This window comes from Spea bombifrons, chromosome 2 (genome assembly GCF_027358695.1).
Source record: "Spea bombifrons isolate aSpeBom1 chromosome 2, aSpeBom1.2.pri, whole genome shotgun sequence".
NCBI lineage: Eukaryota > Metazoa > Chordata > Amphibia > Anura > Pelobatidae > Spea > Spea bombifrons.
This window is the reverse complement of record NC_071088.1, coordinates 17,101,904-17,123,511: the sequence shown is the minus strand read 5'-3', so window position 1 is coordinate 17,123,511 and position 21,608 is coordinate 17,101,904. Positions and strand designations below refer to the sequence as shown.

Genomic DNA, 21,608 nt, shown 5'->3' with positions numbered 1-21,608 from the left:
GTTGTTGAAAAGTCATCTTTCTGTTTCTGGCTCATTTATTTACAGAAGGCTTGTTTCATTTATACTTCCCGCTGAACACTCAGTTTTCACGAGAAAAATATTTACTTGATAAAATGGCACGCAATACGGTCATTACAACTGCGAATACCTGTTATATTAGATTTCAACCACAGTGGTTTGTAAGGGAATACATTGTAACTGCGCGTTCATTTATCCCAAAGGTTATCTTACATTCGGGATTAATTATGGGGGCTAGGACTTCAGACCTCACACAGATAATACCTTCAAATAAAGCTTCATAGCGGAAAGGAATCAGAATAAGCGTTGGTTAATTTTACAAGATCAATTTATTTACATAGATGTAAACAAAAGTACATGCTGCGGTAATGGCTTTCACTCACTTATTGTATTAATTAGTACCAAATCTGCCTAAATGCTTCAAAGCATCCACTACCCTCGCAGTGAAATAATAGTTAATATCATTTCACCAAAGCCTACAACTTTAAAACAATGACTTCTTGTCCAAGGAGTTTTCCAGTTCCTAATTCCTGTGCTTTGTTAAACCCCCTTTATGTATTTCAAAGTTTCCACCATATACCATCTCTCCCATCTTTCTTTCATGCTATATACACACTCACCCTATAACTTTTTAACCTGTAAATGGCCACGGTATTAAAATATACACAATTCTTAATCTTTTAATCTAAAGCAGAACACATTTATATAAATAGTTGATGCTAAAATATAGAATTAGAAAAAAAATATTGAACCATTTGCAAGTAAAAATGTCAATTTATGTTAATTAAGCACCACGAGAAAGCAAATAAGGAAGTGTCCTGGCCAACAGGGAATTAACTAAAAATAACACAGCACAAGTAATTAACCTTTATGGCCAGGCGTTACTTTGAATGGCACCTGTGTTTATGGTTTTTATTATCGGTCCCATTTTACCTGAAGCCAAGTGTTATCACCAGATATTCTGTAAATTATTATGACTCTTTAGCGCATGTTCTAAAGATGTATGTTCTGGTGTCTCTTTTGAAGGGTGTACAATAATAATTTAATGGGCAGACTAGATGGGTTGAATTCTATTTGCTATCAAATTGAATGTTTCAATCTTTAATACTTATCCTTGCCTAGTTTAGGTAATCATCTTTGTTTGGTGGCAAATTACAAGGTACAGAGTTTTTCACAATAGCTTATGACCATACCTGGGAACTCTCCAGGTTTGGCCAGGAGAACTCCGGGAGAAGCACCACTTCTCCAGTTCTCCGGGTCAACAACGGAATCCTCCGCTTCTTAGGAGCGGGGTCTTGACATGCCGACTCCCCACCGATTTCCTCTTTAAATTAAGGGTTTTCCTATGATATCAGCAGGAATGCCCACTGTAATCAGCTGGCAGTACTGGCCGGGTCCTGCAAGGGTAGGCTCTGGGTAGTGGCAGCCCACAATTTCCAAAGCATGATTATGACATGTAGGCAGCACCCAAGTCCTACTATATTTCAGAACATCCCTATATTGGAAAGTTAGTGGGGAATTCGAGAATCGTGTGAAAAAGAAACTACACCCTCTTTGAATTCTATGGTTTTACATATTAGGACATAATATCAATCATCTGTTCTTAAGCAGGTCTAAAAATTAGGCAAACACAACCTCAGATGAACATATTACACTCTGTCATAATTTATTTAACAAAAATAAAGCCGAAATGGAGAAGCAATGTGTGAAAAACTTAGTATATCCTTACCATTTTCATAGGAATTAAGATACTTAGTAGCAGACAGGAGCTACTAATCAAATGCCCTTGATTAGTTCATCAGCTGGTCTGGAGCATTCAGGTGTATATTAACACAATGTCAAGGAAGAAATACATCAGTAATGGTCTTAGAGAAGCAATTGTTACTGCCCATCAATCTGGGAATGGTAATAAGGCAATTTCCAAACAATATAATGTCTATCATTCTACGGTGAGGAAGATTATTCAAAAGTTGAAAACATTCAGACAGTTGCCAATCTTCCCAGAAGTGAACGTCCCAGCAAATTCACCCCAAAGTTAGACTGTACACTGCTCAGAGAAAATGCAAAACACCCAAGAGTTCTCAGACGCTACAGGCCTCCGTTAGAATGTTAAATGTTAAAGTTCATGACAGTATAATTAGGAAAAGACTGAACAAGTAGGGTTTGTTTGGAAGGGTTGCCAGGAGAACATGGCAGCACGGCTTAGGTTTGCAAAGTTGCATCTGAACAAACTACAAGACTTCTGGAACAATGTCCTTTGGACAGACGAGACCAAAGTGGAGATGTTTGTCCATTATGCACCATAGACTTTAGAGGGTGCATTTTGTTTTTCACAGGACTGTACCTGTAAAACTGTTAATAAAAAATTATCTTTTACATATACGAATATGATTTTTCAAAAAAAGCCCTACTTGTCCTGAAATATATAATTTGTGTGGGCACACTAAGATAAAAAGAGGGAATTAACAGTTGAAAAAGACATAGCAAAAACATGAAAATTGGTCTGGTCGTATAGGGGTTAATAGAGATCTGCAGTGAATAGAGAGGCCTATCATGAAATAGGGTGGTTGGCCGATAGCAAACTGTCATCATTTATTTATAAATATATTTTTCACTTTTTCTAAATTAAAAAATGGACAGATTGTCGAAGGTCAGGACATGAATCTGGCAGTAGACTTCCTGTGGGCATAGTAGTGTCAGGGCAGTACTCCTTACATTTTAATCTGGAAGGGCATATGTCCCCATTGTGTACAGATGTGTTTTCATGTTTTTTGTGATACGATGGGTATTAAATGATTGCCCAAACTTCTAATAAATACAGATACAGATTTACAAACAAAAAATGTGCTGGTGAGCTTTTGTGGACTCCAATTCTCAATATCCTTAGTTCTAGTCCAGAAAAGTAGATGCGTCTGGATCCTTGTGGAAGTGTGTATGTTTTTGCATGAGAACTGTTTTCCTTTAGTATATATATATGTATGCCACAGCATGTTCCGCTCCCCACCTAATATTGGATGGAGTTGTGTGGAGTCAGACACTATGCATGGTAGGATGGGATATAAATGTAGTTGTCAGCAGGGCCGGCCTTTGGGGTGTGCGACCTGTGCGACTGCACAGGGCGCCACACTCCAGGGGGCGCCGCCGCGGGGTCCGACGCCACCGTAGCGTACCGCTGCCGCCAGCAGCGTACCTAGCGGGGGGCGGTCCGCACCGGGTGCCGCTCATCAGGGGGGCACCCGGCACCCCTCCAGAGACGGACACTAATGTCCGCCGCTGGAGGAGCAGGCTCGCAAAGGGAGCGGTATCGGGTAGCGGTAACAGACCTCCGGCTCCCTTGAGTGATTTTAGGCCGGTTCAAGGATCTCCCTTGTTTTGTCCTATTTTGGTGTGTTACTTACTTTAAATAAAAGTGTTAGATTTTTTTATGGTGTGGGGGGGGGTCATATTCGGTTTTGGCCAGGTAAATGCCGCACTTTCGGTTTCAGTCCAGAATTCGTTTCGGTGCATCCCTACTACTAAGCCAGACAATGAAGTGGTAGGCCTACACCACATCAATGTTTTGAGTAGTATATAGTGATTGGGGTTTTGTTACAAGTTTTTTTACAAGTTTTTATTCCTTTCTTTTTTGGGATGGGGGGGCGCCAGAGGAGTAGTCCGCACAGGGCGCCAGAACACCTAAGGCCGGCTCTGGTTGTCAGCTCTCGCCAACAAAGTCTGTTGGCAGCTATGAAAAAGCGAATACTGGCAATATATAATACTTAATTTTAAGGTAATCACTCCAAAAGGCACGTAAGTAGACCAAAATGCAAAATCTAAAACGCCAATATAACATGCAAAATAAATAAATTATTATGTGGCACCAACAATAGGCTATAAATAAAGGAATACCAGTCCAAACAGCAACTAAAAAAAAACAAACAATAGGGGTCAGAGAAGCGGAATACCTCCCAACAAGTCAGCTAGTTATACCTTTGACCCAAATCTATAATAAGAGAAGCCTAGAGGTGCAATTACCCTTAGCTTGTGATAATTGATTCATATAGACCTGTTTAGCACTTAGTCCACACATCAGTATTATTTAATTAGAGTTATTATGTATTGCTATATTGTTTTATTACTTATTGATTTATAGTATATACTGTAACCACTCAATAACAATTTACCATCCTTGAAAACTGTGGGTTAAAAATGTCCTTATATTCTAGTGATCAGCCTCCAGTATTGTGCTGTATCTGTGAATACTGAATTATCAAACCCCTGTGTACTGATTTTATTAGTGGAATTATTTTGTAACAGCACACTGCCACCTTCAGGTGATCAATTGAATTACCCTTTAGCCAATCTAAATTCCCCTTGGTATGTGGAAAAGGTGGTGGATTTAACTAGCACGTTGATCAATGGAGTCGCAAAGCTCATTACTGTCAGCACCGTATTATTTTAGCAGCCTGTAGAGTTTTCCGGTACCTACACCGACCTTAGTAAATCTGGGGTGGTGATTAGTTTTCTCATCCCCATCCCAAGGCTTCCTCACTGTTCTGCGGACAAAGTGCTTATGTCCAAAAATAATTAAAAAAAGATCAACAGCCAAAGAGCCTAAAATGTTGAACACATAGGACGAACACATTACTTTTGAGGTTTGGCTGCAGGCGAGTTATGGCACAGCTTCTATGCTATACATTATGAAGGGCTTACCCCAATGAGCTTATGCTACAGGAGGCCCTTGGCTAGCCCTGTACAATGCTCAGTTAAATCACAGAGGTATCATCATAGTCTCCTAATATTGACTTTTGTGTTATACAGGGCCAGATCCAATCCTCTCATTCTGGTTGGAGAAACTAGCTTGTGTTGGCCCTTCATAATGAATAGTGGAGCAAGAGTCTTAAAGCTACAAATCCGGCCAGATGTCCTGCCAACCCTCTCTTTCTCTCTGTGTTTATTTCACCACTTGTAGTGGTGCCCTGCAGTAAGTGGGAAGTTCCCAGAAGCCAATTAATTACTTTATCAAATGTATAAACCCCCATAATGCAGGGATGCACTTTCATGGTGGCTTCAGCAACTTGTAACAATAAGATGGAAAAAAGAATGACTGATGGCAAACCCAGCCAGGAGCCAGGCAGCATCTGCCAGAGGTCTAAAGGACAGGCATTACTATGCCCAACGCCGTTCATTTCATCAAAAGAAAGGCACTAGTTATACATGTTACAGTGATTAAAAAACCCAGCAGCTATTAAAGAGTTTAATAATGCTAGTGAGCAGTGGTTTTATATTAATTTGGTAGTTGTATTTTTCTCTGTTGCCCACGGCAGGTGTTCACCTGTGTTTACACCAGGTTGCGGTGTGGCCCTTGCCTTTGGATCCCTCCGCTGGGGCTGCTTGATTACTTCTCTGAGGCTGGGTTTAATTTGATTGACAGACGTACAGGGACCACATTTTCAAACACAATCAGCTGAGCTGAATCTACTCCTGATGTGCAGTATATAGAGGATTTCACGCCTCTAAGCGTGAGTAGAATGGCTGGTTTTTGGAATTGGGAGCAGGTTTTCCGTGGGTTTCTTATAGGTGTTTATTGTTGGCTTTCTAATTCACAAGACATAACTACAACCAATGTTTATTATGAGGAGCCATATCTGGTTTGTGGAGAAGAGCGTCTGGAGTATGCCATTCCCCCAATTAATGATGCCAAGTTTTCTGTTCGGCTTGTAGTGCAGGGTAAGGTATTACGCTGATGTACAACAAACTTGTGTTAAATGTCATGCGGTCTGTATATAACCCTTAAAGAGCACTGATTGCTAAAATAAAATATTATGTTTAATGTGCATTATATTGCTGTAAAGACTTTAAAAAGTTACTTGCCAATCAAGAAGAGTAAACCTGAGGTGAGTGATTTGATTATACATTTTGATTTTATAACTTGCGCTGGCCCATCACAACGAGTAGTTTGTGGCACATTTGGCAGCAAAGGTAATCCTTATGTTGCTGACCTGCTGGTACTTTGCCTGGTTTGCTAGGTGGCCAGGCAAGGCCTACTCATGACCCAGGTGTTGGTGCTACCATTTAAAAAATGGTATATTTTTGTTGGCGTATGTTGGACATCAGCGCTGTCCCTTGGGATCTTGGCTTCTGGTGCAAGCAAAAAGGAAAGCATTAGCAGACTAGGTCACTTGGTGGCACTTGGGGCCGGAGGTGCAGGGGCATTGCTGCTAGGCAGCTCAATCAAACCCCTTAAAAACGCAGCACCTGGGGTAGGGGTGCCCTGTAGAACTTTATACTCCAGTAGGAATAGCTACTAGGCATCTTATTAGCCATGCGTGTCTGTTTGGAAAATGTTGATGGGTGTTGTAATGCATATTAGAAGATCATCATGGAGTCAGTGTGGCTCAGAAATCATGGTGATTGGAGTGAATCTGTGTTCTACAAGCATTAATGTCCCTGTGTATAGAAAAATAAAGAAAATTGTGTAAAATAAAAAATACTTTTCAGTTACATAAACAAGAAACAATGTCATTTAAACCCTTCTAAAGCTCTCGTGACATCCACACTTTCTCGATCTGGTAGCGCAGGGTTCGTTCTAATAGCTGATATTTAAACTATGCGCTATTTGGTATTCAGTGCTGTTTTAGTGTCCTGCGTCTTCTGCTTTCCTTTTCCATAGACCGTGACGGGAATCTGAAGCCTCTTATGAGTAATTCTTCCTGTGGGATCTGGGCTACCCCAGCGTCTGATGGCTTCCTGTATGTGGATGTGGAATATGATGGTTGTTTCATTGAAAAGGAGGTATGTAGGTGCTTCGTCTGCAGCTGTGACTGTTGTGGTATATGTTATAAACATGGCTGTTATCCAAAGACCTAAATCAAATATTATACATGGTCCCAGGGAGCATGAGTGAAAGGAAACGTCAATTCATATTGCCGGAAGATTCAATAACAGAACCTCTGGTGCCAGCGAGAGTGCATTTATCACTCTATTGGATTTCTGCCCCATCCCACCCAACATTCCAAGATTGGGACAAGACTGTCATCTGCATTAAGTTTCCAGAGTGAATTCATTACTAACACCCTTTGAATGTATATATGAAAATTAATATAGCCATATTGGTCAAGTCTTTTTAGTTGATATTTATTGGGATGTAGAGTCACCTGTTATAAAGACCTACAGGTCTCTTCTTCAAACGGAATGCAATACCTCTTTAATGGGTCAACCTAGAAGGTTATCACCTTTAGCTAAAGACTCACCTAGAATTGTTTTGAAGTCTTACGTTTTAGATTTTTAAATTTTAAAGGGATTGTTTACTGCAGCCGTCCTCCATGGCACAGCAGAAATCAATGGGAGTACTTTACGCGCATGTGCACAGGGACTCTCCGCTGGTGGTAAATATACTCTGTACAGGGGATGTTGTTGGGCAAAGGGGCAAATGCATATCTGAGGATTCTACAGCATCCACTCTTTCATTTGCGAAATGGACACAATGCAAACTTAAAGGGACCCCAATTAAAGTGCGTATGATGGCTGGAGTGTCCCTTTATCCTAGCTGAAGCTGGCAGGCTTTAATGGTCCCAGTATTATTGTAATTTCCCATCCTGAATTTCTCAGTTGGCTTCATGCTTTCAGGGCTGTCTGAATCGTCAATTTTATAGTAATGGGGCAGATATATAGATCTCAACATCTACAGAGTTAAGATGTCTGTCACAATGGTATATGAAATTTGATGAGTTCTAATATAGATCCATAAATCCATTGTTGTGTGGGGTGGTAGGTCTGCTGCTTTGAATACTCTTGATTAATGTCGCCCATGAATGTGTTCCTTCATATTATAGGATAACTACTATAGGATGACCTTACTGATGCAACACAATGTTACAGGAAAATGGGAAGTCTTTGAAAAAGAAACTCTGAGATGTGAAGCTTTCGAAGGTGAATGTGTAAACATACATATTTATAGAACTGGAAGAGACTGCTTTCTTCTAATATATACAACTATACATTTCCGGTTTATGGCTGGAGGGGGTAATATTCCCAAAGGAAGCTATCCATTTGAAGAAGTGCCCTGATTCAGGGGATCATTTTTGATAATGTCTCTTTATTTCTAACAATCTAGCGAAGGATGCGCCAGCCTTGAATGTCTGCTCAGAGGTTCAGCGATCCAACAGACTTCCTTGTGATGGGGTTTCTCTGTCTGAGGACACATGTCTTCAACTTGGCTGCTGTTATGACCCAAGTGATGCAATAAATCCATGTTACTATGGAGACAAAGGCACGTCCGCCATCTTTAATTTCTTTATCCTTCAACACTCTTTGTGATAACGTCCATGGTAATATCTGATATTTCTTACAGTAACTGCACAATGTACGAGAGATGGACAGCTGTCTGTTGCCATATCCAAGGATGTCGCATTACCATCGCTTGTTCTCAACTCTGTCCGGCTACTAAGGGATGGGGGTGCTGGTTGCGCTCCAGTAGCGCAAAATGATGCCTTTGTTTTGTTCCAATTCCCCTTGTCAGCCTGTGGTACCAGACGCAGTGTGAGTAACAATTACTGCACCTTTATCAGCGTCCTAATTTTATGGGTTAAGGTTGAGCTCCGACGCCTTAATATCAGGCTAGACTCTCAGCTGCTTTTTAAATGGCATATTAACCAGTTCCAATACAGCTAGAAACAATATACAACTACATGTTTCAATAATTGACTTTTTTTCTATCGTATTTTGGGGACCACTAAATTTGTCCAAGACTCGGTAAAAACATAACTGTGTGGTCTATATTTTACAGGAGAATAGTGGAAATGTGCTATATGAAAATGATCTGATTGCTGAAAAGGACATCAGGACTTTGAGTGGTGTCTCCATTACCAGGGACAGTACCTTTAGGTGACTAGTAATAGTACTCCTGTTACGTTGTTTAAGGGGTTGGTCTGTTGGGTGGTTATCTGTCATACCCATTTGCATGAATTATTATTAATTTTTTTTTTTTCCTTTTAGACTCCATATTCGCTGCAGTTTTGCTGCTAGTGGCTCAGAACCTCTAAGTGTGGAAGTATACACCCTTGCTCCTCCACCTCCAGTATCTAGTTCTGGACCACTGACATTGGAAATGAGGATAGCTCAAAGTAGGTAGAACACTTCTTCAGGCTTTCAATTGCAGAAACCTCACCCTTGCTGTTGAAATCTGGTCTCCTATCAATCGCTACATTGATCTTCTCTAGACTCTAGAGGTTTGTTAAATTGGATTTATAGGACAATAGACTCACAAGCCCACACTGGAAACACTGTCCACTCCTAACAAACTCTGGAAAGCTCTTTCTATAAGCATATTTTCAATAACAGACTTTTGCTTTTATAATGTATTCTGCAGCTAATGAGTATGCACAGTACTATGAAGCTAGAGACTACCCAATAGTAAAGTATCTCCGGGAACCAGTATATGTTGAAGTTCGCATCTTACACAGGACAGACCCAGGATTGATTCTGGTGCTAGAAGACTGTTGGGCCACTCCGTCTGCTAACCCTATGGAACAACTGCAGTGGCCAATACTTGTGGACAGGTCAGCAGACTTACTTAGCGATTAAGTTAATATTTCTTAAAGCTGTGTATTGGGACAACAGAAGTAAGATTAAATGGATAAAAAATAGGTTATTTGACAATCTGCAAGTATATTTTAAAAAAAAATAATAATAATAAATAATAAAGAGCTGCTAGTATTATGGGTGGCAGGTTTTCTGTAATTGGTTTCTGACAATGACTATAAATGTGTTGCGTGCCTGTATATTGAAAAATTGCAGTGAACATTTTTGTTTTTCTACTTTAAGTGCCACGATTTGGATTTGAGTATACTGTGACATTTGTCCTACCCTCTGCTGTGAAGCTCGTGTTTATTACAGATCTGTTTTTTTCTTTGTGTAATAAACATGAGGTTCACAACTTGAATCTTTTCCAACAGGTGCCCATTTGCTGGAGATAACTACAAAACCCAGCTGCTGTCAAACACCCCAAATTCTGCAGCAGATTTGGCCTCACATTACAAACGCTTTATTCTTGGTACCTTCACATTTCTTGATCAAACTTCCCAGGAAGCCTTAGGTGGGCTGGTAAGTCACCAACAGTTCTAACCTGGGACTTTAAATTTGTTGTTCAAAGCTGCATTTCTTAAAAGGACTGGAGCTGAGGGAGCGTGCGGTTATCAAATGCATTAAAGTTCTTGTGCTTGTGACTATGTATGGGTTTTTTTCTTGTTATTGTGACTGTTTCCTAGGTCTTCTTGCACTGTAGTGCTTCTGCCTGTACACCTTCCTCATTGGAGTCGTGTGACACCACGTGCAGTTCTAAAAGAAGTAAGGACATTTCTTTGCATTGATTGTGGGGTGGTGCGATCAGACAGACAAGGAATCGCTCCTTGAACTGAAATCTGGGTAGTGGTATCTGCCAAAAAACCTCTTGGAATTTGTAGTATATTGAAAAACTTATAGTATGATTTAGGGGGGTTTACTAAAACATTGTTTTCCCATAATGAGAAACTTCTTTCAATAACAGGAAGAAGAGCCATTGAAAAATTGAAGGATTCCTCTTTGACCTTGGTATCTTCTCAAGGCCCCATCGAGTTCTACTCTGAAAATGAGCGTTCAAGTCAAACGGGTAATTCATGAAAATGTAAAAGGTTGTGTTTTTTAAATAAATAAAAAAAAATTTACTTTTTTTAAATGTATTTTCAGAAACTGCCGACAACACTCCAAGATTAGAATGGATTTTAATGTGTGTGGCTGCATCTTTATTTTGTACAAGTGTTATTGGAATTATATTTGTGATGTGGATGTGTTTATGTAAAGAAAAGAAGCTTAATATACAAAGTATAAATGCCTAATAAAAAAACAAAACAGAAAACTACTTACTTGGTCAGTCTGGACAAGAGACGGGGACAAAACACCAGCATGACAGTGTTGATACCCTTCATACCGTGAAAACAAACAGTTTTCATCCTTGAGAAAGTCCTTTTGGGTTGCAATTATAGAAAAGACCTCCATTCTTATGTCTACCCCCCCCCTCCAATTAAAGGTTAATTTAAGAGATTGGAGATAAAACTGCCCCTACTCAGAGACTTCATTACACTTGTGCTATCCTAAGGCCAGGGCTGGACTGGGAATGAAAAGCAGCCCTGGAAACATTTGGAGACCAGCCCCATATAGTTTATCTTGCGGTTGAGCTCTTGTACCCACACACACACACACACACACACCCCTTTATACATACCCGAGTCACACTATTTGCCATACAAATAACTATAAAACATACTTTTATCACATTATTTATTTGTATTAAAATGGCAGAAAGCAAAAGTGTTAAAAGGCCCTAATAAATCATTGTAAGCTTGTGAGCAGAGCTCTCTCTCTCCACCTAATGTATTGGTTTGTCTTAGCCTGTCAATTCTCGTCTTGTCATACCAATATTTGTATTGTATTAAACGCTGCATAAATTGTTGGCACTATATAAATAAAAGATAATTACGTTATTGATAATAGAAAAAAAACCAAAACATTTGTTACAGCAAACATTTTTAAATGGAAAACGTTCAATTTTATTCAGTGGAACAAAACAGCGATCACATTATTCTTCACAATATTCTTGTAAGAAACTTTTGGCTATTAATGCCACCATAACTGTTCTAGCACTGCATTATCCAACGAATACCTCATCCCAGATACAGTATTTAAGAAACAAAAAAACAAAACAAAAAAAAAAACATTTGTGGTGCAAAGTGGTCTGTCAGTATGTTTATGTAAAAGGTCCTCTCTAAAGGGGCTCTACCACACCCAAACACACACCAGGACAAGCTCTACCACACCGACACACCCATACACACACACACACACACACACACAGTGTAATTTTTGTTCTCTTTAGCTTTGCTTAATGGGGGCAGAGGGTGTCTAGAGGAGAGCAGGAATATCTGCTGTTTTATATTCCAGTTGTGAGCCTGCACATGACACATCTCTGCCAATGCACCTCTTAAAGAAGAACAAATTGCCCTGCTCTAAGACCGCATTATATCTACAGTCAAGAAACAGACTGCGCACCATGCCTTTTCATCCAACATCAGTGTCTGACGCCTCATATGCTCTACTGGATGAATGGGGAAAAACTCCAACATCTCGTGGAAGGCCTTCCCAGAAGACTGGAGGCTGTTATGGCCACAAACGGGGTGGCAATGGCACTTTGATAATACAAATAAAATGATGATTAAACAGCCTAAGCCACTGCAGAATTAGTCCTGCATCCTTCGTTATCCTTTGATGTAAGGTACTGGACAGGTCTCTGATTTGAGTTGCATTACTGTGTAGGATCATCATACGAGCTTAAATAATTGTTCTATTCCATGTACAAACCTGAATAATCTACACGCTGAGACCGTACTGATTTAACACTGATATTGGATATTAAAACTTGACACTGTATTATCACATGTGATAGGGGAGAAGAAAAACATAAATACTAAAAGCTAACATTAAAGGCTTTCGGGTGTATGCCATCTAAAATATTAGCTCATCTTAATGAAGTGTCATAACTTATTTTTCCCTATCTATGAATTGTCAATGTCTAGCACAAGGAGTTATTTTAACATATATTTACAACTCGGTACAAGCTGCAGATATAAACTTCTTTTTGGATTTGCAGATGAGGTCTTGGTCCACAGGTCACTCGGTACATTAGACACCTGTACTTAGATCCTTAAAATACGCATTTTGAGGTTGTGTAAAAAAAATATGTAATTTACCAGATAGGACAGCATTCAAACTGCTTGTGGCCAACTTATATTGACATTGAATTTTTTTACCCCATTACTCATAAATGGAAAATAGGACTGATATAAATATACTCAGAATGAATACAGGTTCTATAAATCAATAAAATATTTGTACTATTACAGTTTCACCCTCTGGGACTAGTGTTGAGATTATACATTTACGATTGTAGGGTTTTTACTGCCCTACAATTCTAGGTATCCTTGATATGAGGTCTGTGATGGATGGAACCAAGGTAACTTTCAAATAACCCTCCTGGTGTTAATGAACTATAACGAACTATAAATCTCATGTTATAGAGAAACAAAAGTAGTATTTTCTGAAATATATGAAATTAGCAAATTAAGAAAGGGAGGATAAAGTCCCTAAAGTTGTAAGCAGTAAACATAACTTTATCCGTGTCTATAAAGTGTTACAGGTCAGACTGTACGTGCAAAGTATATCACCATTTCCAGAACACAGAGTAATATTATACTTATATCATTCAAATAACAATAGATAGCAATCGTCGGCTTTATCTGTCAAACATGCAGAAGGTTTTTGAGATTGGAGACTATGGTTGGTGGACAACAATTTTCGAGTCATGGAGCTGTAATTTAATAACAGGTCTGCCTGCTGTGCTCTTGGATGCTATGTGCAATAATATCTGCCCTCTCCTGGAGAATGCCTAAAAAATAGTCCCTAAGGTAACCATGGGCCCTGGGTAGCAGCTTCTTTCACTACATATTAAAAACAGCCTTGGGATAACTTAGATTGCTGACTTCTAAAGATTTCTCCTTGGCACTGCCCTGGGAAATTTGGGACTGTTGGCTGATATGATATTTTAAGCTGGCCTATCAGCAACCATTTAGCACTCTAAATGAAATAAAATGTATGCGACAAAAATCAATCACTGGTGTTTGAGGATAGTTTTTACCTACCCTTCCTCTCCGTCAGTATGAGAAATAACACTGGGTCTGTTCACTTTGCAGGAGAGTTAAACATCCAGCTCCCTGGTACCGCTTTATCCAGGATGTGCTGATTGCTGTTGTAATTCCTATTGGGATTTCACGCAGTGTTAAAGCGATCATAAATACGCCATTCAGGTGAGGTTAAGGAGCAAGTGGGTGTTTTTTTTGTTTTTTTTTTGTTTTTTTTAAATGAAATCAGCTGTGGATGTGAGGCTCATCAATCAAGTGTTATATTAAGAGGGTATTGGGAGAGCAGGTAGTGAGTTAGTATGTGGACCTCAGGAGAGATGTGTGCTGCCTGGAGGGGATGGGGTTGTTGGGTATTGATTATTATGAGTATTTGGAGCAGTTTTGCCATTGAGAAAGCTTTTCTAGGAAGTAATATAGGCTCAAATAACTCGGGATTGAAATGCACTGATGATCGCTTCCAGTACAGGATTAAAGGTGGAACCGATAACAACCACACTGTCCGGGTGTACATACAAGGTAACGCAAGTGCTCTAGAGCATTTTCTTCTTGCTCTGTGTATGCATTGGGGTTGTTTAGTATGCTGTTGGTGCTTTTGTCCTACAAATAGCCCTTGTAAACTATTAAATGCACTGTTTTTGTGTATATTGGGGAGTTGAGTCTCCAACTCTCCTGCAAATGCTGTCCTTTTTGAGCAGATTTAGAATATAAATTTAATTCCTCAAATATTAAGCCCATTTTTCCTTTTTCCTTTTTTTTTTTTTTAAACTTTATTTAACATCATTCATGTAGTTTGAAGGGGAGGGGGGGGGTAGTTTGAAGGGGAGGGGGGGGGGGTAGTTTGAAGGGGAGGGGGGGGGGGGTAGTTTGAAGGGGAGGGGGGGGGTAGTTTGAAGGGGAGGGGGGGGGTAGTTTGAAGGGGAGGGGGGGGGGTAGTTTGAAGGGGAGGGGGGGGGGTAGTTTGAAGGGGAGGGGGGGGGGGTAGTTTGAAGGGGAGGGGGGGGTAGTTTGAAGGGGAGGGGAGGGGTAGTTTGAAGGGGAGGGGGGGTAGTTTGAAGGGGAGGGGGGGGTAGTTTGAAGGGGCAGAGGGGGGGGTAGTTTGAAGGGGCAGAGGGGGGGGTAGTTTGAAGGGGCAGAGGGGGGGGTAGTTTGAAGGGGCAGAGGGGGTGGCGCCACAACGCCTAAGGCCGGCTCTGTATATAATCATAGTAATGTAGTAGGAGAGCCAGTTTCGGAAATTTCCTGAGGCTGTTGTAGTTTCTAGCTATGCTGACGGTATGTTCTGTGGAATCTACTGATAATGGCTAGGTTGATCTCTGAAAAAGCCATGTAGCTGTAACTTCTGGGTAGAATCTGAAGGCTCTGGCGCCAGGCTACATGAGAATTTACCCATCAACCCTGTGAATCGGAGGCTGGAGAGATAATCTGAGTGTTGCTACAAATAACTTTGTATATTACCCTGTACTACTGGTGCTAAAAGCAGCCCCCATGTGGAGCACAGGCTATGTTCATTCCGGCTCCTCTGTAAAGAGGGGAGATTTAATAACAACCCATTTATGCATTTAAAGGATTTTGTCTAAAACTACTGGCTCAGATTCTCATATAATGGCTTTTTATTTCACTAGATGGGCCAACTGGCTTTTATCTTGTCATTGGATGTGTTCAACCAGTACAAACCTAAACAAACTGAACTATTGATACACATTAACTAACATATGTGGGTTAATATAACATTTTATTTTGTCCATGTTAATAGGTATTAATGAAGAAGTATTCACCTAGTCTCTAAAACCTATTGAAGCTGCTAACATGGCATAGTAGCTAGGCTTGCTGATCAAAGGTGTAGAGACAAAAACATCTGAATAGCCTTTAAGCACAAAATTACTTAATATATATTCTCTTTCAGGCAAAGATGGCGAATTCAATCGTGTACTTAATGATTCTTACTGTGGTGTCTGGCTTAGCATGGATTTTGATGGCTCTCTGGTTCTTGAAGCTGATTATGAAGGCTGTTATGTCGAGATGGTAAATCTTGGATCTTTAAGATTCACATGGGCTCAACTGAGCCACCCGCACCTAGGATAGTGATCCTGTAGGTTCCAGGCTTTGGAGTGACTGGTTTGAGTATCTGGTGAAAATGTGATTTTTATTTTTTTTTCCCACCCACACCTGTATAAATGTTATATATATTTTTTCTATTGGGGGTGATCCTGTAACGAATACATTAAAGTTGCTAAGACCTAGTGAGCTAGGGTTTGTCTTGTGGGTTTTACATGCTCTTCTTGTGCTTAGGACATGGACTATACGGTGGTGGTTATGCTTAAACAAAATGTCAATGGACAATGGGATGCTTATCATAAAGAAAAACTGAGATGCCCCTTAACTAATGGTAAATATCTTTCAAATCTCTTGCCCGATGTACAATAGATGTTTAGTGCTTCACCAGCTATAACTGGCCAGGTCATAACCTACTGCTTCCCACATTTTTCTAGGTGTGGTGATGGATGCCCCAAGCCCCAGTGTCTGCATAAATGTCCAGAGGGCAGACCGGCTTCCTTGTGCTGGTCCTTCGCAATCTCAAGCGCTCTGCGAGAAGACTGGTTGTTGCTACGATCAAAGTGATCCAAGGACTCCATGCTATTATGGAGATAAAAGTGCGTACATGAGGCTGTAGTACATTATGTACAGAAGAATGGGTGGCCCAATCTTAAAATGTTCCTTAGACTATTACAAAAACATATGCAATATGAACGAATGTACAAAAACAGGGCTGATGACATTAAAGCCATCAGCCATACCGGCTGGGGTGGTGATGCTGTAGGGCAGATGGTTTGGTAGGCTTTTACTTCATACTGTTCTTCCTCGCTGCCATGTATTGCTGTACAAGCCTGGCTGCACATTGCTCAGGGTATTGTGCACTCGTCCACCATTTTTCTAAATTACTGAGATACCAGCAAAAGAACAGCAGGCAATTGATTGTGGACAAATTGGCTGTGCCCTCAATGTATATTAATTGAAGTGTGTAGATTTAATGTATAGCTTTTATTATACTAGATATGAAACTTTTAGTTCCCAACTTTTCCTAAATTTGTAACCAGCACAGACTATTAATGCTTAAATGTCTTGCAGTTACTGCTAGCTGCACCATGGATGGACAGCTGTCTGTTGCTGTATCGAGGGATGCTACGTTACCGCCATTGATCCTGAGCACTGTCCGGCTTCTGAGAGGTCAAGGTGCTGGCTGCACCCCAGTAGCTCAAAATGATGTGTTCCTCCTGTTCATGTTCCCACTGTCAACCTGTGGTACCACTGTTGCCGTAAGTTGAGACTTGAGTATATATGAACTATAGATACTGTTATCCATAAAATGTAAGCATTCTCCCCCCCCCCCAACAGGAAAATGGTGCATTTATGGTGTATGAAAATGATCTGGTGGCAGAGAAGGATATTAGGAGTTGGCGTGGTGCATCAATTTCCCGTGATAGCACCTTCAGGTATTTATTGTATTCATGGGTTTTGTTAAAATCTATGTAACAGTGTAAATCAAGCATATATACCATTGCTAATCCGGCAGTGTTCCACCATCACTACTCTGGCTTAACAATTCTTCTTACAATACCTCCTCTGCCCCAAAACTGACTAACATACTAACATAGCTGTCTAAATATGATGCAGCATTTGATACTTGTCTGTCACTGAAGGATAATGGAAATGCAGACAACTGGGCATCTAGGACAATTCTTTAAAAATGCATTTCTCCCATCTAATTGAGGGGTGGTTGCTCTTTCCCCTCCAAAACTGCCCTGTGCAAACAAGCACTGCCTTCCATGAAAGGTGGGGCGTCTGACAAGTGTACCAGTTTCATTAAGTCAACAATAGTAGCATAGTTATATAGGCTGGAAAAACATGCGTCCATCAAGTTCGGCCTTTCCTATATCTGTTAATTTGTTGCTGTTGATCCAGAAGAAGGACACCCCCCCCCCCTGTTTTGCTCTTCCCAATTTTGCACTAACCAGGGAAAAAATCCCTTCTTGACCCCAAATGGCTGTCAGATTTCTCCTTGGATCAATAAGCTGTTTCCCCATAATTAAAGATTATAACCCCGACTATTATGGTTTTCCAAATATCCATCCAGTTGCTGTTTAAACGTCTGTACAGACTCCCATAAAACTACCTCTGCAGGCAGAGAATTCCACATCCTTATTGTCCTTACTGTAAAAAAAACTTTCCTCTGCCTTAGACTAAATCTCCTTTCTTCCAGTCTGAACGCATGACCACGTGTCCTAGACAGTGGTCTAACGTGTGCTTTTCTGCATTGGCTCTGAAGAAACTCTCTTGTTACAGACTGCACATCCGCTGTAGTGTTTCGGCCAGTGACCATCTACCAATCAGCGCAGAAGTCTTCACGCTTCCTCCACCATCCCCAGCTTCAAGCCAAGGTCCTGTCTCACTGGAAATGAGAATTGCTACTGGTAATGTCCATTTCTGATATACAATCTTGTTGTCTTGTAAATCCTTGTAACAATCTGCCTGTACCTCTTAGATTCAAGTTATGGTCAGTACTATGGAGATGGAGACTATCCCATAGTGAAAGTGCTGAGGGATCCACTGTTTGTTGAAGTTCGTGTTCTAAACAGAAATGACCCAGCTCTAACACTTGTACTGAACCAATGTTGGGCAACTACATCAAGCAACCCCCTTCTTGAACTACAGTGGCCCATTTTGGTGGATAGGTGAGTCCAACTTCATATACTGGAGCCTTTTATACTTTTTAGGCTTTTTTTTTTTTTTCCTTTTAATGTCTACCTTTGGCCAGTGAACTAATTATATGTACTGTATTAATATTAATGGATGCTATACTGTCCGATTTATTGTGTATGTAGAAGTTATGTGTAATATTTTTTTTCCTAATTATAAAAGAAATAGTGTAAAAAAAAAATATATATACTCTTTAGGCTGAACTTCTACTTCAAATCCCATTCTGCCTTTTAGGTGTCCGTTCGATGGTGACAATTACAGAACTCAGTTGGTATCTATTGAGGGTTCTGCCAGGCTGGACTTTCCTTCGCATTATCAAAGATTCATTGTGAATACTTTTGTGTTTGTGGACTCTATGAGCCAGCAACCTCTTGGTGGACTGGTAAGTTGGACATTGGGGCATCTGACAAATCTCTCTACTATACAACACTAAATTTGGGGTGGGGGTAATGTATTGTATGTGGTCCTTGAGACACATGTTTCCACAGAGCATCATACTGGCTTTTGTGAGCACCAAGGAGCAGCAGAAGTATGTGTTGGCCCTAGTCTACAAAAAAAATCTTGTTAGATAAAATTTGGCAGAGAAGTCTATGGATGATCCAGGACAAAAAATAGCTTACTTGTAGTTCATTCATTACAGGTATACTTTCACTGCAGTGCTTCTCTGTGCCTCCCATCATCTTTTGACAGCTGCCTAGCTGCTTGTAGATCTAGACGTAAGTGCTTGATAACTACATCCTTATGGAATGACACCTTGTACTGTGTGTGTGCAAACATGGGTGTACTGTAACTTGCAATACTCATTGCTGCCTTTTTTTTTTCTGCCCCGCCCCCCCCAAGGGAAAAGAGCCTCTCCAAATGCTGACTTACAAGTAAAATCAGTCTTGGTGACATCAATAGGACCAGTGGATTTCCATACTGACAAAACGGATATGTCTATTAAAGGTATCTGTCTCTGCCCAACAGCCCAGGTAGATCTGATAGTATGCATGTGCCCTGTATTTAAGCTGAAGGTTTCCTTCTTTTCCACTTCAAAGGAGGCTAAAAGTATCAAAAATAAGTTGAGGGGGTTGCCTTGTATCTACCTAAACTAGTATATGTATTCTAGTGCTATAGCTTTGCCTCTGTGATCATTAGGGAAAATCCCTTGCATTACTGGCTTTGTTTAAAGGTCTTAATTCACAACAAATGCAGTGGTTAAACTAAAGTTAAACATCTTAATACTTGTCTCCAATAAGCTCACTTTGAATCCCTTTTGTTCTACAGATGTTGATCACTTCACTCACACGATGGACTGGACAAGAGTGGCTGTTGCTGTCTTGGTAGGAACTGCTGTAGCGCTGGTCTTGGTCTTATTATGGAAGAGTCACAAAAAATCTTATACAATCAAAGTGTAACTAAAGCACAAATAAACCTCGTTTTTTTTGTACTGGTGTCTTCTTGGTTAAAAGTTCTAGTAGAACCTTCAGACCACTGCCCCAATCAACACTGTACTCATTATTTATTCAATCTACTGGGGGTGTAGAACTTGATGGCTATGAAACAGTGGTGACCTTGGTGGGTTTTTGTATTATATAAACATTAGCTATGGAGATTATGACTGTAGCGCAATGCTGCATTGCATGTTGGATCATGAGGGGAGGAGGACACAGTTGGGGTCAACATTCTCAAGTTGGGAGCTTCTATGTGAACTGATGGTAAAAAAAAAAAAAGTCACAGTATTTAGTGGCTTATTTGGTCAACACTACGGTCTCTACCAATGCTTGTAATCAAATGAGCCTACCAACAATGCCAAAGGGAACTACTTGGATGGGATAAAGCTGTTCTGAAGGATGTATTTTAATCAGATACCCCTCTGATAGGCTGAGTGAGTGTAAAATAAAGGAGTTGCCAATAGCTCTAGCTGTGGATCTGAAAAGCATAGGACTAGTGAATGGGATTTTCAAAAGTAGTGGCCTGCTGTATACAAGACCCTGACCAGGGCTAGACTGGGAATGAAAACCAGTACCATATTACATGCCATTTTTGGTCACACTGTACACCTGGCACTAATGTTCAGAACAGGGACAACCTGCATTTTAAAGTATATTTGAAAAACACAAATCTTAAAGATCCGTATAGGGGGGTGGGGGAAACGGTTCCTAACCACTGGCACGTGGGCTGGGGACAGACGGCACCGGTATGATTTTGGTATAATGCAAAAACAAGTATGAAATGAACTGTTTTCAAATTTATTTATAGAGCTAAGAAATTTAAGGGGCAAGTCTGTATTTAAATGGTGTGGAAGGGGGGGTGTTAGTAGGTATGTATATGTTTATATGGTGTGGGAGGGGCTGCGTATTAGTGCAGAGCTGTCCATCATACCCCCCCAATATCCTAATTCATTCAAATAACCAGCCACAAGCATACACCCATCATTTCCATCCTCTACCATTATCACCAAATACGTTTACCACAATTATCCTCTTCCATCTTCATGCTGTCCGTTTCGCATCTCAATACCCTTAATTTCCCCATAATCTGTATAGGGGGCATGCTGAGGGAAGGGTATACACATAGGATTTGCTGCAATTTCCATTATCTCTTGCGGTGTAACATAAGGGGTGTAAGCAGAAACAGGGCCCTTGTACAAAAAATGCCCAGTGTGTGTGCACACTTCACAAGCAGCATGTGTCCCTTGCCTCCCCCCCACCAAGCAGCCTGCCTGTGCCATCTCTGCCCCCAAACTTGCCAGTGTCCCTAGATTGTGCTCTTTACCACATTGCTCACTTAGCCCCTTAACAGCTTACCAGTGCCATCTCTGCCCCACAAACACATCCATACTCATACATGCATAAGTACACATTTATGCTCACGTGCACTTATATGTACATTCTCAATTTAACATACGCTGTGTGAGCAGCCTCGCTTTTATCAAATGGTCATGTCTGCCAGTTAGCGCCACACTGAATTTGATGTCCTATCTGGTGCAGCGCTGACTGGCAGGCGCCAGTGGGAATAATTATCTGTCCATGGCAGCCAATGCAGCTGCAAGGGCAAAATCTATTTTGCCTCATGGGCGGCCACACAACTAATCAGATGGCTGGCCTCAAGACCAGCCCCAGGGGTGGAGGCCCAGTCCGGCCC

General features: G+C 40.7%; 2 protein-coding genes across 2 annotated transcripts; both read left to right on the top strand.

Moving 5' to 3' along the window:
- The first annotated feature begins 5,528 nt into the window (after positions 1–5,528).
- LOC128473577 (zona pellucida sperm-binding protein 4-like) lies at positions 5,529–10,656 on the top strand. Its single transcript, XM_053455834.1, has 11 exons — positions 5,529–5,727; positions 6,671–6,792; positions 7,833–7,929; positions 8,114–8,269; positions 8,351–8,538; positions 8,786–8,883; positions 8,995–9,122; positions 9,368–9,557; positions 9,954–10,101; positions 10,266–10,344; positions 10,544–10,656. The coding sequence occupies exons 1-11, from the start codon at positions 5,529–5,531 to the stop codon at positions 10,654–10,656; spliced, it is 1,518 nt and encodes a 505-aa protein (XP_053311809.1).
- Positions 10,657–13,390: 2,734 nt separating this feature from the next.
- LOC128473576 (zona pellucida sperm-binding protein 4-like) lies at positions 13,391–20,729 on the top strand. Its single transcript, XM_053455833.1, has 14 exons — positions 13,391–13,398; positions 13,779–13,892; positions 14,107–14,243; positions 15,631–15,749; positions 16,017–16,113; positions 16,217–16,378; positions 16,854–17,041; positions 17,121–17,218; positions 18,069–18,196; positions 18,268–18,457; positions 18,717–18,864; positions 19,123–19,198; positions 19,749–19,804; positions 20,724–20,729. Exons 1-14 carry the CDS (start codon positions 13,391–13,393, stop codon positions 20,727–20,729), a joined length of 1,527 nt encoding a protein of 508 aa, XP_053311808.1.
- The last annotated feature ends 879 nt before the right edge of the window (positions 20,730–21,608 follow it).

Bases quoted from the DNA above. Each gene is read 5' to 3' on its own strand.
- LOC128473577 (XM_053455834.1), top strand. From the start codon at position 5,529: ATGGCTGGTTTTTGGAATTGGGAGCAGGTTTTCCGTGGGTTTCTTATA. The intron at 8,539-8,785 runs GTGAGTAACAAT...TATATTTTACAG, and splicing joins CCTGTGGTACCAGACGCAGT to GAGAATAGTGGAAATGTGCT. The intron at 10,102-10,265 runs GTAAGTCACCAA...ACTGTTTCCTAG, and splicing joins AGGAAGCCTTAGGTGGGCTG to GTCTTCTTGCACTGTAGTGC.
- LOC128473576 (XM_053455833.1), top strand. The intron at 14,244-15,630 runs GTAACGCAAGTG...ATTCTCTTTCAG, and splicing joins TGTCCGGGTGTACATACAAG to GCAAAGATGGCGAATTCAAT. The intron at 18,197-18,267 runs GTAATGTCCATT...TGTACCTCTTAG, and splicing joins GGAAATGAGAATTGCTACTG to ATTCAAGTTATGGTCAGTAC.